This window comes from Saccopteryx bilineata, chromosome 7 (assembly GCF_036850765.1).
Source record: "Saccopteryx bilineata isolate mSacBil1 chromosome 7, mSacBil1_pri_phased_curated, whole genome shotgun sequence".
NCBI lineage: Eukaryota > Metazoa > Chordata > Mammalia > Chiroptera > Emballonuridae > Saccopteryx > Saccopteryx bilineata.
This window is the reverse complement of record NC_089496.1, coordinates 57,612,713-57,635,225: the sequence shown is the minus strand read 5'-3', so window position 1 is coordinate 57,635,225 and position 22,513 is coordinate 57,612,713. Positions and strand designations below refer to the sequence as shown.

The following is a 22,513-nucleotide window of genomic DNA, read 5'->3' as shown; positions in this document are numbered from 1 at the left end:
TTTCCATCCTCCTAAAAACAAGGTGCAGACAGGATGCCCCCTCAGTATAATTTTCCAGAAACAAGGGCACTCTTGCCAACCCAGAGCAGTGATTAAAGTCAGGAAACCAGCAAGATCTGGTACTGTTATCTGATCAGCAAACTTGATTCATATTTTTCCAAGTGTCCCAATGAAGTCCTTTGTAGCAAACGGTCCTTTTGCGTTTGGAGAGGCCTGCGTCCTTTCTATCTTGTGCTCTGGGATAGATCCTCAGTCTGTCTGTGTCTTTCCCTGTGCCGACAAACCTGAGGGAAAAAGGCTGGTTACTGCCCTGGCTGGATGGCTCAGTTGGTTAGAGCATCATCCTGATATGCAAAGGTTGCTGGTTTGATCCCTGGTCAGGGCACATACAGAAACAGATTAATGTTTCTGTCTGTCTCTCTCTCTCTCAAATTAATAAATAATTAAAATAAAAAAGGCTGGTTACTATGTGAACTGTTCCTCACTTTGGGCCTGGGGGGATGTTCCAGTATGTTTGGGACCAAATCAGTGGACACTGCTGAGAACTCCTTGTGCCGTGCGGAAGCTGCCTGACGTCGTGGCTGATCTGCCCCTTTCCACCCAGGAGGAAAGAGGACTGACAGGCATCAGGCCAATGGGGACTTTGGAGAAACTGGAGCTGAGGGTGCCCTCTCCGTGGGCCAGACCCAGGGCCCAGCTGGTATGCGCTGAAGCCTCCAGTGACATTCTCTTGGATTTGTGTGGCTGGAAGCAAGTGTGTTCTTGCACAGTCTAAAGAGGTCCCCTCATCCAAGCTGCAGAGAAGCCTGCACCTGCTGTATATTCTGGACCTTTTGTCTTCTCGGGGGTAGAAAATTGTGTTGGTGTTGGGTTCCAAGGGCACAGTGTCCCAACCTCGGGGTTACCAGTCAGCTCAGTAGCCCTTCACAACTTGTTGCTGCTCTTGGCCTTAAAAATAATACTCTGGGGCCTTCCCAGCCCCTAGGAAGCTCTAACCTGCAGAACCAGCGCTCCCACATGGTCCCCAGAACCCCCAAAGTGTCTGTGTCCTCGGACCATCTAGGCATCGCTGCACCCTCTTCCTGGGTGTGACAGGCGCTGCCCTGGCATCATGGAGGTAGTTGTGCCCATCTCAGGGATGTAGCCTTGCCCTGGATGGTGTTACTTGCTGGTCACCCGTGCCCTCCACATCCCGGGGCTGAGTGATGACCAGGCACATAAACCCAGACCTACCTTGTCTTTCTTTGGGGGGGGGGGTGTTTGTTGGACAAAAGAGTTGAAATCCCAGCCCAACAATATGAAAAGGAATAGGACCCCTAGAAATAGAACCATTGGGAAGTGGATCAGCTGTGTGATAAAGAGGTCTGAGGAGGCCGTAGTTTGGCCACAGTGGGCGTGAGGGCCTCTTCCAGTTGCCCTCAGCTCGGCAGGGCCAGCTCTGCTCACAGACAGCGGGGGGGGGTGGCCTGTCCTCAGCCACAGTGGGTGTGAGGGCCTCCCCCAGTTGCCCTCAGCTCGGCAGGGCCAGCTGTGCTCACAAGGCCTCCGATCAGGGCTCTCCTCCCAGCTGCTGTGGGGAACAGGTGTGCTCTTTCAAGAGCCCCTTAGGTCACTTGTGGTCTCTCCATGGAGCCGGACAATGGCCATCTGTTCTGGCTTCTTATTTCATCCAGAAAATCCCCGAGTTTCGTCTCCCCCCACCCCCAGCACTTCCTGGGGACTCTGCGTCTGTGTCCCCCACACCTTCCCGAAGGCTGCAGGCTCAGAGCCAGCCCCCACCTGGTCACTGTGTCTGCCCTTCGTCCAGTGGGATGAGGTGCTTCTGCACCTGGAGATGCCCAAGTCCACCAAGCACACAGCAAGGCTGATTGAGCGAGGGTTGGGTTTCCAGCCTGCAGTAAAGATGATGCAGGCTTTTTTTTTTTTTAATTGATTTTAGAGAGAGAGAGGAAGGAGGGGGAGAGAGAGAGAGAGAAACATTATCTGTTGTTCCACTTAGTTGTGCATTCGTTGGTTGCTTCCCATATGTGCTCTGACCGGGGATCAAACCCACAATCTTGGTGTTTCGGGACGCTGTTCTAACCGGCGGAGCTCCCAGCCAGCTCCTACAGCCATAGTCGCAGCCAAGAAACCTTTATCTGAAGGAAGTTACGAACCCCAGCTGTTTCCTGAGCGGCCAGGCAGGTGAACGTCCAGGTTCCGTCCCCGTGGCTGTGTTTGAATGTCAGTTTTGGGGGGTTTTTTTATTCATCTTTAGAGAGGAGAGGGAGAGACAGAGAGAGAAGGGGGGAGGAGCTGGAAGCATCAACTCCCATATGTGTCTTGACCAGGCAAGCCCAGGGTTTTGAACGGCGGCCTCAGCAGTTCCAGGTCGACGCTTTATCCACTGTGCCACCACAGGTCAGGCACCGTGGCTGTGTTTGAAACCTCGGGTCCCCAGCCTCGCCAGCCCTGCATTGTCAGAGCCTTGGTCCTTCTGCCACAGGAGGCTGGGACACAGTTTTCTCTACCTGTGGTTTACGGTTCCCTGGTTGCCGAGGAGGTGAGCCCTCTCTGCCTGATGGTTAGTGCAGCTGTTTCTTTGTTGATGAAATGCCTATCCATGGTTTTTGTCCATGTTTTTGTTGGACAAGGAATTCTTTATTTTTTAAGTTTCCATTGATTTGAGAGAGAGAGAGAGAGAGAGAGAGAGAGAGAAGCATTAACTTGTTCCGTTTAGTTGTGCATTCACTGATTGCTTCTCGTGCATGCCTTGACCGGATATCAAACCCACAACCTTGATGTGCCAGGGAGACGCTCGATCCACTGAGCAACCCAGTCAGGGCCAAGTGAGAAGTTCTTAATATAATCATTTGCTGGTCCTCCTGCGTCAGTCACTTCCCACTGCCACTCCTTGAGGTCCTGCCCCTCATGTCTTGCCCGTGAGCATTGATGGATCTCTGAGCTGTAACCACTTTGCAGTGGGCTGACACCTTACCACCACCCTGGTCTTCTGTCGCTCTGTGGCCGGGTGGCTCTAGCTGGCTGTCCTGCCTCCATCTCAGACTCTGTGTGGTGAGACCAGCCCTGGCTCCCCTCAGCCCTGGACCGGCTGTCCTCACCGTGGGAGGCTCAGCCGTGCCATCTGCACCCAAGCCCACCAGCCATGCATAAATTTACCCACAAATGGAGCCTAACGCTGAGGATTGGCACCATGGACCAGGGCCTCAAGCATGCCTGCATGTCCGAGGCCTGGCTGCTCTCTGCGTTCAGCGCACAAGCAGGACATGTGCTCCGGGCCCAGGGCGGGGTCACGCTCTCTCTCCCCCCTCGGTTCGTGTTGCCCAGTCTGGTCAGAGAAGCTGCCCGATGTCACGCTCTTCCTCCTCCTTCGGTTGAGTTGCTTCTTTGTTCAACGTAAGTTTTAGTTCAGGAGATAGACATGTTTTTAAAGTATCGTCTGTTAAAACTTGGCTATGCTATGTGGGAATTGAAAATGAAAAAGATTCACATATAACGCTATGGCCTCATTTTGTTTCTCTGGTTCCTGTCAACACACGTGTCTGTCTGTAAGCTGTGCTGACAGTGGGTTACACACGTGCACGAGCATGGGGCCACCCCTTTATGTCATCTTAGTGATCACCAACTTATTTTTTTTAAATTTTTAAACTGAGTTTAGAGAGAGTGGGAGGACAGAGAGAGAGAGAGAGAGACATCAATGTGTCGTTCCACTCAGGCATGCATTCATTGGCTGTTGATTGCTCTCTGTGCCCTGACTGGGGGCAGACCTGCAGACGTGGCTCATGGGGGTGGTGCTCCGACTGAGCTCCCGGGCCAGAACGTGGTCCCCGGCTGAAATGAGCTGATTTCATCTAGTCGAGTGTTCTGCGGTCGGAGAGCTGGCTTGTTTCCAGTTCTGTTTGTTACGAGCGATGCCCCCATGAAGGTTATTTTTACCCGTCATCTGCAGGGCTACTCGCAGGGTTGACGGTGGCACGGGCACCAGTGTTTCCATATCGGTCTCCCCATCGTCTGAGGTGGGTGACTCCGCCTCTCTGTGCGTGACTTGAGTGTCATCATATCTCTAAGTACAGATTTTCAGAGACCAGAAACTTAACTTTATACAGGGGCATGTGAGAAGGAGACTGAAACGCATGTGGGAGAGAGTCTGTGGCATGGCTAGTCTAATGGGTGCCCCGTGTCCTACACGCTTGGCGTCACCAAGGACACCCTTCCCTCCCTGCCCCCACCTGCTCCTCTTATGCTCCCAGGTGGAGCTCAGAGCGTCTCGAGGGTCCACGTGCTGGGCTGAGTTTCCCGTGTGTCATCGGTGGTTTAGGAGTGGCCAAGGCTCCCAGGAACACCTGGGGAAGTGCCAAGTGGCTCCGGGACATGGGGACAGTGGCTGGGGTGGGACAGGGTCAGAAGGAAGGAGCTGCCTCCAGTAGGGTGTTGGGCAGTTTGGATGGAAGGTGGGGGGTGCTGAAAGTGTGTCTGCAGAACCCTGACCCTGGTCCAGCTGGGCTGGGAAGAGGCAAAGAAAGAGGCTGTCCACCCTGGTCGGGTAGCTTGGTGGGTTAGAGTGTCATTCCAATAAGCCGAACTTGTGGGTTTGATGCTTGGTCAGGGCACATACAAGAGTCAACCAGTGCATGCGTAAACAAGTGGAACAAATCCATGTTTCTCTTTCTCTCCCTCTCCTTCCTCTCTCTCTGAAATCAATTTAAAAAAAGTTTGTTCACAGGTGCATCCTGGGGAGGGGAGGCCGGGCACCCGTCAGCTCAGCTGTGACAACCCCACAGATGGCGGCTTAAGCTGCAGACTTTCATTCTCTCCCACTCCTGGAGGCTGGACGTCCCAGATCAGATGTCAGAGGGCCAGCTCTTCCGAGGCCCCTCTTCTGGGCATGTAGACAGCTGTCTGTTCCATGTCCTCACCTGGTCGTCCCTCTGTGTCTGTCTGTATCCTCGTCTCTTCTCGTAAGGACACCAGTCAGGTTGGATCAGGGCCTCACCCCAGTGACCTCATTACACTTCCACCATCACCTCTTCTAATGCTCTGTCTCCAAATAGCATCACCTTCTTTCTGTTTACTTATTTACAGAGACAGAGAGAGAGTCAGAGAGAGGGACAGATAGGGACAGACAGGAACGGAGAGAGATGAGAAGCATCAATCATCAGTTTTTCGTTGCGACACCTTAGTTGTTCATTGATTGCTTTCTCATATGTGCCTTGACCGTGGGGCTGCAGCAGACCGAGTGACCCCTTGCTCAAGCCAGTGACCTTGGGTCCCAGCTGGTGAGCTTTTGCTCAAACCAGATGAGCCTGCGCTCAAGCTGGTGACCTCAGGGTCTCGAACCTGGGTCCTCCGCATCCCAGTCTGAGGCTCTATCCACTGCACCACCACCTGGTCAGGCCAAATAGCATCACCTTCTGAAGTCCGGGAGGTTAGAGCTGCAACATGTGAACTTGGGGGGCATAGTTCAGCCTATAACTGGCTCTAACTCAGGGTGCTTGGGCAGTCCTGAGCCTACACCCCCTGGGGCAGGGCCTCCACCACCCACAGAACCCACCCTGGTGCTTCTGCTGCTGGTTTTCACGGGTCGTGTTGAACAGTAGGGGACTCTCCTGCCTGTACCCCTTCTAACTCACCTCTGCTTCCACCAAGCAGCTCCCCCTAAACTCCCAAGCCAAGTCACTCTCCTTCCCACACCTGAGAAGGCCCCTCACAGGTGAGACCCTCCCATGGGGCCACCTGCAGGCGGAGGACACGAGCTTCACTGAGGAGGCTTTCAACCAGATTCCTGTGAAAAGCCCGGGCTGCCCCCCAGCATCCTGGAGCATGACTAGGGTGGGACCTCCAGGACCCTCGGTGGAGGAGGGGTTGGCCTCCCCTCTGCACCCCCCTCTACCCCGGCACCGACTGGGGCCTTGGCCGGAGGGGGAGGGGTCATCCTGGACCAGAGATGCCCCAAGGAGAGCCCACCAGGACAGCCTCCACCGCTCCCACTCACGGAGGCCCCTCCCTGTCTGGGCCCCACTCTGTCTCGGAGCCGCTGGCATTGGGTTGACACCCCACGCTGATGTCCTGCCGAGGGGTCTGCTGACGTTCCTGCCGCAAAGCCCGGTGTTGAGCGCAGCGCAGGCTCTCGCTAGGGGTTTGCTGAAGGAATGGCGCAGGGGAGTAACAGCCAGGAAGCTGTCAGGGTGCACAGCCACTCACAGAGCAGAGGGCTGCTGAGGGACAGAAGGACAGGTGGCCAGGGCCATCTCTTCGTGGTGGGGAGGCGACAGTCACTGGCCCAGAGCCTGTCTGAACTGCGGGGGTGGCTGGCCTGTGCCGTCCAGCCCCTGGCACCCTCTCCACCTGCTTACCCCACTCAGCTTCTCCAGCCAGGACGTGACTGAAACACTGTTACCAAGTGTGCAGGTGAGCTAAGACCAGTGGGAACAGCTGGTCAGAGAGGACATGACACGGAGATTTGAGAAGACCTCTGTGTGTGTGTCTGAGAGGAGAGCCCTCCCCGGCTCAGCTGCGCCCCCACCACACTCGTCAGACTTTATCCCCCAGCACTGACGGGCTGTGGAGGCAGCTCAGAAAATGAACAACAGCACTTCACTCAATTCGGGCGTGATAGACTTGTGGGTGATTTTCCCCCTGATTTAAAATGTCCATAAATGTTTCTCAAGTACTGTACGCTGCAAATACCAATAATAAACCCTTTACGGAGGACAAGGCCACAGGCGGGGCTGCAGGCTGCCACACTTCTGCACCAGCCCAGCCAGGCGCCAACCCCAGTCACCTCATGAGCATACGCACAGGTGTGGTCGGAAGGGGTCTCCCTGAATAACTACAGACGCCCCCATCTCTCAGGCCGTTCCGAGGGTTTTAGGAGCACCCTGCTTGCTATACTGGGTGGTCTCAGGGGCCACTCGAGGGGCACTCGTCTCCCTCCCAGTCTCCCCACAGCGTCTCAGGGCAGAAAGAGCCCCAGCGTAGGTGCCTGAGCCCTGTTCCCTTCAGTTGAGACATGAGTGTAAACCTCAAGGGTGAGCTGTGAAGGTCAGCAGAGGTGCGTGCGTGTCAAAGGGCTTCAAAGACGTTTGAAATCGTGGGACAAGTCCCCTGTGGGACAAGTTCCACACTGAAGGTCAAAAGCTCACAGTGGGCCCCTGACCTGATCAGCTCAGTCGACGGGAGCGTCGTCCGAACACGCCAAGGTTGTGGGTTTGATCTGCAGTCAGGGCGCACACAAGGACAGCCGGCGGAAGAGCAAGTCAGTGTTTCTCTCTCTCCCTCCTCTCTGTCTCTCTAAAACCAATGTTTAAAAATAAGCCTGAACTTGCTGTGGTGGCACAGGAGATAAAGCATTGACCTAGAACGCTGAGGTCGCCGGGTCAAAACCCTGGGCTTGCCCGGTCAAGGCACAGACAAGAAGCAACTACTACTAGGGGGTTGATGCTTCCGCTCCCCTCCCTCCTTTCTCTACCTCCTTCCTCTAAAACAGCGGTTTTCAACCTGTGGGTCACGACCCCGGCGGGGGTTGAACAATCAAAACACAGGGGTCGCCATGGCTTTAGGCGACCCCTGTGTTTTGGTCGTTCGACCCCCGCCGAGATTGCGACCCACAGGTTGAGAACCACTGCCTAAAACCAATAAATAAAATCCTTAAACTTAAAAAACCTCAGCCTGGGCCCCGGGGGCAGGTGTAGGAGAAAGGGCAGCCACCCATCAGTCCCTTGGTTGGGAGCCATTCACCCTCTTCCAATGCCTTGGCTATGGCCTTCTGGTAGGTTATGAATATTGACCAGGTATGGTGTCTGGAAAGGTCCATGACCTTCACTGGGGGAGTCAGCGGGGGCAGACCACCTCCAGCTGCCTGGGTTTTATCCGGGTGGAGATGCCACTGGAGGTGTTTGCGTTAAGACCACCCACCCTGGCGAGGGGGTCCAGCAGCTAGCGTTTGCAGGTTCAGGTTGAGAAACCAGAAACCCGAGGCTGTCAGCAGCATCCTGTCTGCCCCCTGGTGGCCAGTCCCTACACCTCGCCTCATGTGGCACAGGAAACTCTGGACCAGGCCAAACTGATGTCAGGTGGGAAAAGATCAGATGAGTGGGTGCTGGGGGTGGGTGGCCGGTAGATACCCCAGATCAGTGGTGGCACTCGATACCTTCATGGGATCAGGAACATTTGTCAGGAGCCCCTGATGGTGCATTTAGGTTTCAAGATGTTACTGAATGTAAATTTCATGCCAAAATGGAAGTCTGCAAACAGGCACCAAGCCTAGCTTATCATGTGAAGTGAAGGTTTCTGGGGGGTATTTGATAGCAAAAGGGCTCTGGATGAAGAGAGCAGTGGATACATAGTGTTGGTGGTGGGCTCTGGGCGGGAGGTTTAAGGGCATTCACTGTGAGATTCTGTCAGCTTTGCTGCTGGTTTGAACATTTTCCTGATAAAATGATGGGGAAAGTCTTCTTGGCGGTGATGCCCTCTGAGTTGGGCTTCCCTGGGGGTGCCTGCAAGGGAGGGTGACACATCTTTCCCTAGGATCAGGGGGAGAATTGCACCGAGAGGGCAGACCCCGAAATGTAGCCCTGCATCTCTTATGGGCACAGAAGTGCCCTTTGCCTACGGCAATGGAACTTGGATGTAGCAGACACAAACTACACAGTGGTCTCAGCTTGGGTTTTTTGTTTGTTTGTTTGTTTGTTTGTTGTATTTTTCTGAAGCTGGAAACGGGGAGAGACAGATTCCCGCATGCGCCCGACCAGGATCCACCCGGCACGCCCACCAGGGGGCGATGCTCTGCCCCTCCGGGGCGTCGCTCTGTTGCGACCAGAGCCACTTAGCGCCTGGGGCAGAGGCCGAGGAGCCATCCCCAGCGCCCGGGCCATCTTTGCTCCAATGGAGCCTCGGCTGCAGGAGGGGAAGAGAGAGACAGAGAGGAAGGAGAGGGGGAGGGGTGGAGAAGCAGATGGGTGCTTCTCCTATGTGCCCTGGCTGGGAATCGAACCCGGGACTTCTGCACGCCAGGCCAACGCTCTACCACTGAGCCAACTGGCCAGGGCCTCAGCTTGGGTTTTGTGATGACTTCGTAGATACAACACCAACATCAGGCCCTGTCTGTGAGTGCTCCTAGCTGGCTGACTGGTTTGACGTAGGTGTGACACAGGACACCTGTGCCTGGATCTGCCCCACTCAGCACCCTGGAGGTTCCTGCATGTGGCTCTGGCCCTGGGCATGCGGCAGCCCTGGCCCACATGGGCCATGTGGTGTGTGCAGCACCCCCTCCAGGTTCCCTGAAGTTCTTACTCTGTCACAAAGCCTGGGCCTCCTAAAGAAGCAGGTGATGCTGATGGCTCTCTGACAAGCCCTGCTCACAGCAACCTGTGGGACCCACAAAAGGCCAGGACCACCTGTGTCTAGGGCATCTCAGGTCCACATTGGATTGCCCTGCGGGGGAGACAGGGAGAGAAGCTGCAGCCCCCCTGTCGGGACCTCCAGGCTGGCTCGGGGACAAGTAGCTCTCCCATGGCAGGAGTGGCTAGACATGGACCTGGGGCAGGAGACCAGCCTCATGCCCCTGGACAGTTATGAGGAAAAGCCTCCGTGAGGTCTGAGCCCTTCAGTGACACCACAAGGCCACAGCAGGGGAGGCAGATCTCTCCCACACCAACAGGGCGTACCCCAGCAAGGATGCCTCTGAATTTAGGACACCCCAGCTGTGAGAGCAGAGGGGGCTGCCTGTGTGTGAAGGAGAGGATCAGGGGCCAGGAGGGGCTGTGGGCTGGGAAGGGGCTCTGCTGGCCAAGGGTGGTGCCTGTGTCCACTCTGGCCTGCCTTTGTTGGCTTCCCGAGAGGCCCCAGACATAGGCGTGGCTCCCAGACTCAGGGAGGCCCTGGATGCTAAGCTACCCCCAGAAGTGGGGCTTCCAGGGCCTGGGACAGCATGCACTCCAGAAGGCTGGCGAGGATGGCGCTATGTCCCCAGTGTGTGCTGGGTGGGCCAGCTTCCCCAGGGCCCCCTAGGAACAAGACTAAGAGTCCTACAGAGGAGGGAGGGAAAGTATCCATGTGGTGGGGACAGTGCGAAGCCCATGGTGGGGGGCAGGTTGGGGAGGAAAGGACAAGGTTTCCCTGCAGACCGCGGGCTCCACATCCAGCAGGTTCCTAGGCTGAGGCCAACCCGATCGGGTCCCTAGGCCTCCTCCTCCATTTCAGATAACCCCGCAGGAGTCAGCAGAAGATGCTGGGGTGACATTTGCCAAGCAGGCCCAATCAAAACAGACATGAACCGAGCCCACCCAGCAGGCACAGCGCCCTTTATTGCCCCGCTGGGGGTCATTCTCCTGGGGTGGGCGAGGGCGGAGGAGCCCTGCCTGTTGGTGAGGCCAGAGGTCCTGCTGCACCTGGACAGGCAGGACAGGTGGGCTCAGCTGCTCGGCCACAGGAGGGTGAAGGTGCCGCGGCTGCAGCGGAAGTCAGGCTCGGGCTGCTCCGGCCTGGGCTCCACAGACACGAGGCGCCGGGTACCGCGCTGGCTCAGGGGGATGCGGTCAGACACATGGACCTCCAGGGGGCAGCCTTCCCTAAAGCAGAGGAGAGAGGGGTCAGGTGCAGACAGGCAGGTGGGGAGAAAGGCAGGCAAACAGGTGGGCAGGGAGGCACAGGGGCGGGCCCCGTGGACCCCAGCTGCCCGCTGGGCTCACCCCTGGCAGTGCGCAGTCAGCACGCCCACGAGCTCTCCCACGCGGTTGTCCAGCGGTGGCCGCGACCGGTGCAGACACACCACCAGGTCATCCTGGCCCCGCATGTGCAGCACCACCAGCTGGTCCCGTCCGCTGGTCACGCTCAGCCCGGTCACCTGCGTGGGATCAGGGTCAGGGGGCAGCAGGCCCTCCTCCCAACCCTGCCCCCCCCCCAGAACCCAGCTTCTGGAGCCCCAACTCGCTGCTCTGCCGTCGGTCCCCCCCAGGTCCCCTTCCTCCCATGTGGCTCCAAGCACTAGACAGTGCTGCTGGGGCTGAGGAGCTGACCTGTCAGCTTTGTGACCTTTCCATTCCTTCTAAGTAGCCACGCTGGTCAGGCTCGGGACCAGACGCTGCCCCCACCCCGGCCTCAGACAGTCATAGGCACCCTGGCCTGGACCGGCCTGGGGCCAGTCCTTGTGCTGTGGGAACAGGAGCTGGGGGTCCAGGAGCCGCAGAACTGGGCGGCAAGCAGGGTCCACGAGGTTCTGGTGGGGGACCCCTTCAGCTGGGCACAAGGGTGGGGAAAGGGCCCATCTAGGGGCTGGGGAGCAGGGAGCAGGAGAGGGGCTGTCCGTAGGAAGCCAGGCAGGCTGTTGGGCAGGGTGCAGCCAGCCTGAGCTGAGACTGTTCTAGGAAGTCCAGCCCTCCGGGACAGATGGGCGGGGAGGGGCCCAGAGATGCTGCTTCCCGTCTTCACAGGCTTACCGCGTCCAGGGGCACAGTCCGCATCACCCGGTACTGCCGGCCAGGATCCAGCTTGTACAGGTGCCGGTCAGTGAGCAGGAGCGCACGGTCCCGGCTCTTGTTGAAGCGGTTCACCTGTGGGACAGGCACTTCGGGTCCCTCGCCACCCGGGCGCCCCCCACCCAGTGTTCTCCTTGTCTGGGTTGGGCTGAGCATTTCCCAGGTGTCAGGAGCAACTGCGAGACCTCTAGGGCGGGTCTGGGCCGGGCCCCACTTCACTCTTAGGGCCCCGCCCACACCGGGCCCCGCCTCACTCTCAGGGCCCCGCCCACACCCAGGGCCCCCGCCCACACCGGGCTCCGCTTCACTCTCAGGGCCCCGCCCACGCCGGGCCCCGCCTCACTCTCAGGGCCCTGGCGCCCCCACTCTCAGAGGCCCCGCCCCACTCTCAGGGCCCCGCCCCACTCTCAGGGCCCCGCCCCACTCTCAGGGCCCCGCCCACACCGGGCCCTGCTTCACTCTCAGGGCCCCGCCCCACTCTCAGGGCCCCGCCCACGCCAGGGCCCGGTCCACACTCTCAGGGCCCCGCCCACACCGGGCCCCGCCTCACTCTCAGGGCCCCGCCCGCACCGGGCCCTGCTTCACTCTCAGGGCCCCGCCCCACTCTCAGGGCCCCGCCCACACCAGGGCCCGGTCCACACACACCTTCCGGACGTGGCTGGAGAAGAGCACCGCACCAAAGGCATCCTTGTCCCGGAGCGCCTTCAGGCGCTGATTAAACATGCTGGAGGCGGTGGGGTTGTCAGCAGCCTGGGCACAGAAGGGAGGCTGCTTGACATGGGGTCTTGGGACCATGCTCGAATGACTGAAACTCTGGGTGCATGGCACACCTACCCTACACCCTGGGAAACCGAGTCAGGCCGTGCATGCACCGCCTCCGCTGGGCCCACCGGCCACACTGGGTCCTGAGCGCCTAGCACAGACCCTACCGCCTGAGGTTCCGGGCATCGCCTCTCTGCCCTCGGCCCTGCCCCTTAGGCCAGGCCTGGACAATGCTGAGAAGGCAGCAGCTACTGAGCCTTCACTTCCCGCGGACCGGGCCAGGGGCATGCTGACAGCACCCGCCCACGTGAGGGCCCAGGGGAGCCATGGCTGGGGTGCCCACCACGGGGGGGAGGGGGCTGTGACTGAGAACATGTGGGCTTAGCTTGCGCTTGAGAATGGGGGGGGGCTGGCCTTGGACTGCGGTGGGGGGCCGGAGGGGAGCAGGGTGGAGAGGGAGGTGCTCAGTCAAGCCCAGACCAGCTGGTTCTGGGTGAAAACCCTTCCACTTCAGAGGCAAGGGGCAGGGGCAGAGAACAGGTGGACAGCCAGACCAGCAAGGACACGACAGGGTCTCAGCCTGGAGCCCTTCCTGGGTACACAGCCCAAACACTCACGGAGGACAAGTAGTCTCTCAGCCAGGCCCGCCGGCAGCCCCAGTCCTTCCGGAGCTCCCGCAGGGCCCCCATGGCGGCCACCTTGGCCTTGATCTGGCCCATGTCCGAAGGGGGGATGTTCTTCACCAGCTGCCGGGCCCGCCACCTGCAGAGGGGCAGGTGCTCAGATGGGCCCCTGTGCAGCCCTCCCCATCTCTGGTCCTGCCTCTCACACTCCTTCCTCCACAGGAGAAAACCCAGCCCCTCAGCGTGGTGCTGGCCACCCTGCGTGTCCCAGCTGCCCCTCCTGCTCTGACTATGCTGGTCACTCTGTGGCCTGCTGCTGGAGAACTCTTACTCAGTCTTCAAAGCCCCATTCAAATAGTTTCCCCCCCATTCTGGCCTGGGTCCTCCACCCTCCCCTGCAGGCCTCTAGTGAGGAGCCTGAGGCCTGTGTCCCCTCCAAATGCCCAGCACGGTGTGGGATGGCTCTGCTACCAACGGCAGGACGGGGGCAGCCGGTCTTTCCCTGTCTCCAGCCAGCAGCGCAGGGTTCAGACGACCGAGTCCAGGTGTTCAGAGGGCAGAAGCTGCGCTGGAAAGAGTAAGGGGAAGCCGAGGGCGGTACCTGCAGAAGAGCGCGTGGCAGCTGTCCTGGAACGGCTGCAGGACGGCAGGGGGCGGCGGCCAGACGATGTCGCGGCCGTAGAGCGGTGGCTGCCGCGCAGCCTGGAACCGCCGATGCAGTTCTGCCAGGTGAGCGCGCACCTTGTGTCTCCGGAACCAGCGCATGATAGTGTAGATGGCTCTCAGCTTCCGGCAGTGCCACCGCGCCAATGTGCCCCGCCAGGCCTTGGGCGGGTCAGGGTGGACTGGGGTCAGGCCCAGCCAGACCCCATCCTGCTCACCGCAACCCCCCACCACCATGCCGGCTGCCTGCGCTCAGGTCTCTGGGAAAATACTTTGTTGCTTGTCTCAGGCAAGTTCCTGGACTCCACCGGCTGCCTGTGGGTGCCCAGCAGGCGTACCTGCCCCTCGCTCCCCAGAGCCACCTCCACCTGGCCCTGCCCCAGCGTCTGCCAGCTCTTGGGAAAGAGCTGCTCACCTGATCCAGGCCTTTTAAGCTGAGACCCAGTACAGCTGGGCACTCCCAGGTGCCCCCAGGGAGAAAGCAGACGCAGCCCATTCTCCACCTGTGCGCTGCAACTGCCAACATCCTGCCACACTCGGAAGTGTGCCCGCCCCCGCGGGGCACGCCCCTCGCCCCCCCACCCCCGCGCATGGCCGCGCTCCCCCCCCCACACCTTCTGCAGCAGCAGCACGATGATGGGGATTAGGCGCGCGCGGCTCTGCTCCAGCGTGACCAGAGTCTGGGGCGAGCGGATGAAGAGTTTGCTGTGGCCGAAGGCCACGTCCCCCTGCAGTCCGTGCTGCTCCAGAAGGGCGCTCACGGCCGCCTGGTCCGAGCCCAGCAGGTGGTTCGGCCACGTGTACTCACAGGTCATCTTGTACCTGTCACAGCCGGACAGGGCAGCGGGCACTAGTCTCTGCGGGGGGGCAGGGTGGTGGAGCGGGTCCCCAGCGCCCCTCTGCCACACGCCCCTCCGCCACACGCCACTCACACCTATCCCCGCCCACAACCCCGGCCCACCTCCCCTCCAGCCAACGAATCACACCCTGGCCCTGGCCCGCCCCTTGTGACCCCGGGGGTCCTCGTGGACTTTCTCCCGAGGTCACAGCAAGTCAGCTCCCGCATGCGTCTGGTCTGAGAAGCCGCTTTTGGGATCCCCTGCCTGCCCCTCGCCCCTCGGACTCCATGGGAATGGGGCCGGGGTGGGCTGTACCTGAGCAGGAATCGAGAGTAGGGCTGGCGCGAGGCGAAGCCGGCCCTGCGGACCCTCACGTTCTCCAGCAGCCCCAGGTACGCCACCTGGTGGCGGCAGTGGCCCTCGTCCATCCTCGCAGGCACCTTGTCCTCGTTGGGCTTGATGCAGCGCACGTAGAAGGGCTCCTGGGGGCAGAGGATGCTGGGGAGGCCCGGCCGGGGGGCGGCTCCTGGTGGGACCCCCCCTTCCCCTCCCCCCCCTCCCCGGCGGGAGGGAGGCTCGCAGGAGACAGGGAGAAAACCGCCCTCCCACCATGCGCAGAGGCAGTTAGGGCCCCACTTGACCGCTAGGCACAGACACAGGCTCTGGAAGCATCTCGGGCGGGCAAGGCCTGGCAGGTACCTTCGAGGCCAGGTTTTCCACCAGGGCCACCATGGAGTTCTTGAAGAGTGTGCCTGCCGTCAGGGGGCGCTTGGTCACTTCCATGATGTCCTGCTGCCCGTCCGGCCACATGGCCCGCAGGGTGGGGTCTGAGCTGTGGACACAGACCGCATGCTCAGCCGCCCTGCGACAGGCAGCCCCACCCACCCCGGCCGGGTGTAAGCTTCCGCAGTCAGCTTTGCGTCTGGACGCCCTCCCGCCGGAGCCCAGGGCTGCTCACCTGTTGTACAGCAGCCGCTTGAAGTCCTGGAAGAGGGCGTCCCTGTTCTTGTCGATGAAGCCCTGCACCGAGTAGCTGTGGGCGGGCGGGGTGAGGGGTGAGTGTGCCCTCGCCCTGCACCCCTGCCTCTGTCCTTACGGCCAGCCGCTTTCCCTCCCTCTGAGGTTTCTCTCCTCAAGATGGGGCCGGCCCTGGCCAGAATGCTGCGTTTGTTAGAGTGTCATCCCAAAGCACAGAAGATCCTGGTTTGATCCCCTATCGGAACAGATCAATGTTTCTGTCTTTCTCTCCCTTGCTCTTCTTCTAAAATCAATAAATAAATGTAGTGCGGGAGGTTGTGAGGGTGGTTCCACTGGCTGTCCCAAATGTCACATCTCTGAATCTTGCTCTAGTGCATGTACGCTGTGTGACCTGGGCTGAGGTGAGCACAGGTTAATAATGATAACAAATACGGTGAATTCTGGAGGACACCCTGGGCCTCTGGTGCTCAGTGTGTGGTCTGAGGACCAGGTGCTTGTTAGAAATGCAGACTCCAGCCCCTCTGCCCCAGGTGCTGACCTGCACCTTGCTCAGTGTGTGACAGCAGTAACCCGCGGCTCTGAGCAAATGCCCCGCCTGGCTGCTCTGGGCTGGGGCTCAGACGTGGGCATTTCTGAAAGCTCTGAGAAGATTCTATGACGTAGCCAGGGCTGAGAACCACTATCTTAAAAGCCCCATGGTGAAAGGTAAGTTTTCAGTGTCTTAAAAAGGGAAGGGAAAGAAGGGAGGACAAAGGTGTGTGTGTGTGTGGGGGGGGCTTACGTGACATCCCCCGCATAGTGCTTGATCCGGAAGTCTCGGCCAAACTCCATGGTCTTGTCTGTGGGGCAGAGCTGGTGGAAGGGTGGAAGGGTGGAAGGGTGAGGGGGGACAGCCAGGGTCAAGGCACAGAAGGGGCTTCTGCAAAGGAGGCCGGGCCACCCCTGTGGCCCGCTGAGACAGGCAGTGTGGTGCCTGAGGGGTATATGCCAGCACCGGGACAAGTGGGAGTACGAAGAAGGGGTGACCACAGGGGGCGGCGGGGGGCACCTGGCGGCTGGTGTAGTGAGGGTGGTGGCGGTGATGCGTGTCCAGGGTCTGCAGGAAGATCCGGTCCGTGATGGTGCCCGCAGTGCTGCAGGCCTCGTCCAGCACGGCCAGGATGCCGCGGTGGGGCCGCTCCACCAGCTCCACGATGGTGGCGTTGTTGAAATACTCCACCTGCGGCAGAGCACGCAGGGTAGCTCCCCAGCCCCGCCTGGCCCCGCTCCACGCAGGGTAGCTCCCGAGCCCCGCCCAGCCCCGCCCTCTGCCGCCAGGGCCCGTGGGGCACCGGAGGGCAGGCACTCACGCTCTGCCAGGTGATGCCCTCCCGCTGGTACTCCTCCTGCTCCTGCTTCAAGATGAGCTGGATGAACAGCTGCTGCAGCTTCTCGTTGCAGTAGTTGATGCAGAACTGCTCGAAGCTGGGCGAGGGCCCGCCAGCATCACGCCACTGCCCACGTGGGCTTCCGCTCCACATGGTGGCCTGGCCGGCAGCTCCCCTGAAGCTAGCCTGCGGGGTCTGGCTCCAGGCTCCACTGTGGGGTGCCCCCCTCCGAGCTGGGGCTCCCCTTTACCCCCAGCCCCCACCTCTGACACATGCGCTCACAGCAATGGGCAATGAGCTCGGAATTTTGTCTTCTTGGGCGCCACTGGACAGGTGGCAGCACCGAGGAGTCAGGGACATGACCCTGGAGTGAGGGGCCAGCCGGGACAGACACCAGACATCCTGCTCCCCAGCCAGCCGAGGTTCCCGGGACTGAGGGGCCCTAGAGGTTGGGGGTCAGAGCTGGGCGGCCCACCTGTTGACAGGAAACACTTCGAAGCCGTAGATGTCCAGCACACCGATGACCGTATCCTTGCCATCCCGCCGGGGGTCCCGGCCCCGGGCTTCCATGACACTGTTGATCCGGTTCACCACCCACTCAAACAGCCGCTGGTACACTGCCTGGGGAGAACCTGAGCTGCTTCTGGCTGCCTCTCACCTTGCCTCCTCCAGAAAGGCCTCCTGGGTTCCTCCCCATACTGCCTGTCCCCAGAGTACCTTGGCACAGGCATCCCGGGCATAGCTGGCCTCAGCTGTGGTGTGGCCCTTCTCAATGACTTCCCTGCCCCCCGAGGCCACAGTGCGGGCCAGCAGGCAGCGCAGCACCAGCTCCCGGGGCGTGGCTGTCAGCTCAGCCATGTGGTCCACCAGCACCTCTTTGGCCACAGCCAGCTGTCCCTCCTCCATCTCCACAAACTCGATGTTTCCCTGGTGATGGGGAAGCCGGGAAGATTCAGGCTGCATGTCCCAGAAGAGCCTGCACACCTTGACCCTGGGAAGGATGACTGGATGGCAGGGACACAGCCAGCGATGCAGGAGGGACCCCCAGCAGCCAGAGGCTTCTAGCCAAGCATGTTAGCTATACGCCACCTTACCCCCTCCCCCCCCCCACCTCTCTGTCTCAGAGAAAACGGGGGCTCAGGGGCACGGAGCCACCTGACCAAAGCCACACAGCTCTTAAGTGACACAAGCAAGACGCAGGTCTGCACGATGCTCAGCTTACTGGCCAGCACTGCCCTTTCCTGCTAAGTGTGGGCTCACCGACCAGACATGTACCAGGCAGTGCGCAGGCCTGACTGGGGCAGTGAAGCCCATGACTCGAGGCCGGGTTTTGAGGGAGCCCACAGCTGAGGCAGCTGGGCTCCAGCACGGGGAGGAGGGGGCAGCTACAGGGCTGGGTGGTCAGCGGCGAGCCCCCTCCCCCAGGGGCAGCCCGAGGTCAGCGCGAGGGAGGGGGCCCCCGGCCCTGCAGCCAGGCTCACCAGGTGCAGTATGGCGGCCAGGATCCGGTGCACGGAGCCCACCTCCTGAGCACTGAAGCCAATCACCCGCATGGCCTCCATCACCGCCTGGTAGCTCCTCTCGTCGCTGTCCGAGGCCTGGGGAGAAGGGCCTCAGCACCCCAGCCCGTGCTCACTCACTGCCTCCTGCCCCCACGCTGAATGTCTGACGGGTCAGGGCCCCGGCAGTCCCCCCACCCAGGCCCTGCTGATGCCACTGATCGCCACACCCAGGGTGCTGGGCTCCCCGGAGCATACGGGCCCCACTCACACTGAGCCCTGCGCCCTGGCGAGTGAAGTTGTACAGGGCGGGGTTTCTCTGCAGGTGCAGTCCTCGCAGCTCCGCCTCCTCACAGCCCCGCAGCACCTGCAGGACAGGCCGTGGGTCAGGCCCCGGGCGCACGCAGGACGTTGCAGACACGCCCTCCGGCGCATCGACCCAGCCAATCGTGGGGGCTCAGTGATGGTGTGGGCACCGCTCCAGGGCCGGGAGAACCCACGTCAGGGTCAGACATGCTTGTACACCTCACGTGCTCTGGAGGAAGCCACTTTGGTGAGTCAGAATGCTGTAGACACCACCCGTATCCAGAGTGAACTCATCTCAATAACAGGGTGGACATATGCCTGTGTCTGGGGAGATCCCCACTTCAGTGGGTCTCACCCTGTGCAGACACCATCAGTGCCCAGGTAGAACTCACTTCCGGGTCAGACAGGGTGCAGCCAGGGCTGTGTCCAGGGAAAACCCACGCCAGTGAGGGCAGAGGGGGGGGGGGGCGGGAATGGACTGTGGGCGGGGTGTCGTGAGGGCTGCGGTCTGCACCACCTGCCTGGTTGGCTTACCTGATAGAAGGCGTGGAAGTTCCTTTCACCCACATGCTGCTTGAGGACCCGAGACTGAGGAGAGAGGGGCAGCTGAACCCACACCTGGGTGGAGGAGGGCCCCCCAGGGGACAGGCCCCAGAGCCCCAGGGCAGTGCAGAGAGTGGGTGGCTGGCCTGGCCACAGAGGGAGCCCCACCCTGGGAACCTGGGGCATCAGGAAAGGCCTGGGGGGGAGGCCTGTGCGGCCCACCTTCTCCAGCAGGTAGCTGTGGATGTGCCCCCCCACGGGGTCTCCTTTGAAGTCGAAGTTGATGTCCATGTACTTGCCAAAGCGGCTGGAGTTGTGGTTGCGGTTGGTGCGGGCATTCCCAAAGGCCTCCAGCACGCAGGTGGACTTGAGCAACACGTCTTTGACCCTGCACGGGGCACAGGGCGGGGCTGGAATGCAGAGACCTCGAGCAAGGCCTGCACCCTGCCCAGCATCCCCCGCCTGAGCCAGGCCCCGTGCTGACCACTGCGGGCTGTGGAATGGCCCTTCGTCCTGAGACAGGAGAGACTCTGCCAGGCCCCTGTGCCAGGTGAGGTCACCTCCCGCCTTCCCCCACCAGCTGTGGCCTACAGTGAGGACGTGGGTCTGGACGCTCCACCGCTGACCTCCAGCTGCAGGAGGAGCAGCTGCTGGCCATGTGTGCTCAGCAACGTCTGTCCCCACAGCCCCATGTCACCCCGTGCCCACAGGAAGAGCAGGGTCCTACACCGGAAGCCGCTCCCGCAAGGCCCCTGTGAGCAGCTGGTGAGCAGCAGGCCGGCCCTGATTTCCGCTTCCTGGCTCAAACCCCAACACCTGCCTGGCATTCTGGGGTTTCCCAACCGGCAGGCCGGAGGGCCAACCTCACTTTAGTCTGGTGCCCCGAGAGGGGCCCAGAGCTGTCTGTGTCCTTAGCTCTGTGCCTCCTCCCGCCTGTGGCAGGGCGCCCCTGCCCTGGGCCTCCCCTCCCCTCGGTTCAGAGGACCCTGGAGCCTTCCTGACCCACAGCCCCCTGGGCTCGGTCCCCGCCCTGCCCGGCCTGCCTTCACCTCTCCACCTCGGCCCTCTGGCTGGGGTTGGTGACGGCTGCGATGTACTGCATGATGTGCTTGCTGGCCTCCGTCTTCCCTGCCCCGCTCTCGCCTGCCAGACGGACAGACAGACGGACAGCCGAGTGAGCGGCTCCCCCCGGGTGCCCCATTCACCTCCCGCCCCTCACAAGTGACAGCCCCGCACAGGCAGATAGATACCTGAGATAACGATGCAGGTGTCCCTGGCCCTGCGTTTCATTGCTCTGTAGGCGGCATTGGCTACGGCGTACAGGTGGGGCGGCCGCTCATACAGCTCACGGCCCTGGTACCTGGCGATGGCCTCAGGCCCGTAGAGGGGCAGGTCCTGGTAGGGGTTCACGGACACCAGCACCTCGCCGATGTAGGTGTAGATGCGGCCCCTCTCGAACCTGGTGCGAGCAGAGCCACGCTGAGCACTCGGGCCCGTGGGGACTCACGCACAGGTCCTGGGTGGTGGGCCCATGGGGGAGCCTGGGCTGTTGCCCACACCGGGGTGGGGGGGGCTGAGCTCAGAGAAGGGAGGGAGGGTGGCCCCGAGTGTTCCTGGAGCGCCCCCCCCCCATTGCTATGTGGTGTTGGGTTCCACACTGCTTTCCACGGGGGTCCTGACAGCACAGGAATTGTGACTACCCATGTGTGAAGGGACTGACTTGCCCAAAGTCACACCGGGCAGAGCAGAACCAGCAGGTAGGGAGACCGGGTCTCAGCCAGGACGAGGAAGGGGCTGGAAGGCAGAGGGAGGGGCCGCCGCCGCTGTTTCCGGCCTCAAGGCCTGGGCGGGGACCCAGTGGCAGAAGCCACCCTCCCAGCCCCACCCAGAGAGCAGGGCCTGGGAGGGGCGCAAAAAGGCAGCAAGGGGCTGCAGCGGCCACCCTTCTCCCTCAGCACATCCTGACTTCTCGACCCTTCCCTTCAGGGGCCCGGGCACCCTCGGCGGTGTCTGGTCGTGGGGAGCACGGCCGGCCCACTCCGGGGTGTCTGGGACCTGCCCTTCCCCTGGTGCCCTTCGGGGTTCCTCTTCCTCAGTTACATCTGACGCGGGAGTCCCCTGGTTACACCCTCTCAACCGCCACCGGGGACCCACTGGGGAGCGCTTTCTCCTGTGCCAGTTGTGTGGCCCAGGGCCCAGTGTCCCGTGTCAGAGTGGAGGCCCTTGCCCCAGTGTCCCCTGTCAGAGTGGAGGCGCTTGGCACCATCTCCACATATGAATGGGGTGCAGCCACACTCAGCTCAGTGCCCCATACAACACAGCTCATTCTGTCCTCCGACTGTCTGTGCTCCGTGCTGCCGTCTTCTGCGACCGCGGGCTGCCCAGGGGTGAGACCAGCTCCTGGCAGCCATCCGTGTCACCACCTGACCCCCAGCTCCTCCCTGCCCTCTGCCCTCCTTCTTAAGAAATCGGGCCCCATGTCACATACCAGCTCTGCCCTGTGGCACTCCACGTGTCCCCCTGAGACTCAGTTTGCCCACTTCCCTTGAAACCCCCAGGGCTCAGCCAGACCCCACGAGGGTGATGAGGCATCTACCCAGTGTGGGTGCTGGTCAGGGTGGCAGGCAGGAGTGGGCAGAAGGCACCAGTGTGTGAGAGCCAGGGTCTGGGGAGTCCTTTCTAGCGCTGGCCGCCGCCCTGGTCCTGAGGGGCTAGTGCTGCCCGCTGGCCACGTACCCCTGTGGCGACCCAGACAGTGGTCTGGGTGACTGTGTAGGCAGCTCCCCCTCCCCCACTGGGGACCAGGGAGAAGGGAGCCAGGGCCCACCTGAGCTTCAGATTCTCCATGAAGTCCTCCATGGTCACTTGGTCCAAAAGCACAAAGTCCGCTTTGCCACACTCGGAGCCCTCCTCGTCCTCCATCCTGACGGCGGGGAGCACCCAGGCCAGGTTGCCTGACCAACCTTCCTGTGCAGAGGGCGGAGGGAGGTAGCAGGCCGGGCCCTCAGCCCACAGCCCTCCCTGCCGCCTCCCCAGAGTGGTGAAGTAGGAAGTGGGTTCTCGCCCCGGGGGCGGGGCTGCCCTCCCCACTTGCCCTCCTTCCCGTGGGGCTCTGACCCCTGCCTCCTGGGCAGGCTGCTTAACCAGTGCTCTGGGGGGTTCCCTGGGGCTCTGCTCTTAGTCCGTCCCTCACCCCCAGCAGCAGAGACAGGCTTGTGGTCATGCCACACGCGGTCAGCTGCTCCACCGGACGTGTCTGTCCACTCTCAGAACACCGCACATTGATGAAAGTGAGAACACACCGATGCCTTGACCTTTGGGGAGGGGGACTAGGCAGTAACAGTCCTTAAAGCATGGCGACCCTGCCAGGATGTGAAGGACAAAACCAGCTTCACGGGGGACTCCCCACAGGGCTGTCAGGGGCCCGGATTCATCAGCCTTTGGATGTTTGCCAGAGGT

General features: G+C 61.1%; 1 protein-coding gene across 1 annotated transcript; it reads right to left on the bottom strand.

The window, feature by feature from the left end:
* Positions 1–10,280: 10,280 nt before the first annotated feature.
* Positions 10,281–22,073, bottom strand: MYO1G (myosin IG). The gene is made up of 22 exons (XM_066239422.1): positions 21,882–22,073; positions 20,305–20,513; positions 20,104–20,197; positions 19,277–19,442; positions 19,046–19,099; positions 18,477–18,572; positions 18,188–18,304; positions 17,424–17,633; positions 17,182–17,327; positions 16,689–16,803; positions 16,388–16,558; positions 16,121–16,191; positions 15,320–15,394; positions 15,061–15,193; positions 14,677–14,843; positions 14,137–14,344; positions 13,461–13,684; positions 12,854–12,998; positions 12,120–12,224; positions 11,436–11,549; positions 10,689–10,843; positions 10,281–10,568 (listed from the first exon to the last, which is right to left on the bottom strand). The coding sequence occupies exons 1-22, from the start codon at positions 21,974–21,976 to the stop codon at positions 10,412–10,414; spliced, it is 3,027 nt and encodes a 1,008-aa protein (XP_066095519.1). The 5' UTR covers positions 21,977–22,073; the 3' UTR covers positions 10,281–10,411.
* Between the last annotated feature and the right edge of the window lie 440 nt (positions 22,074–22,513).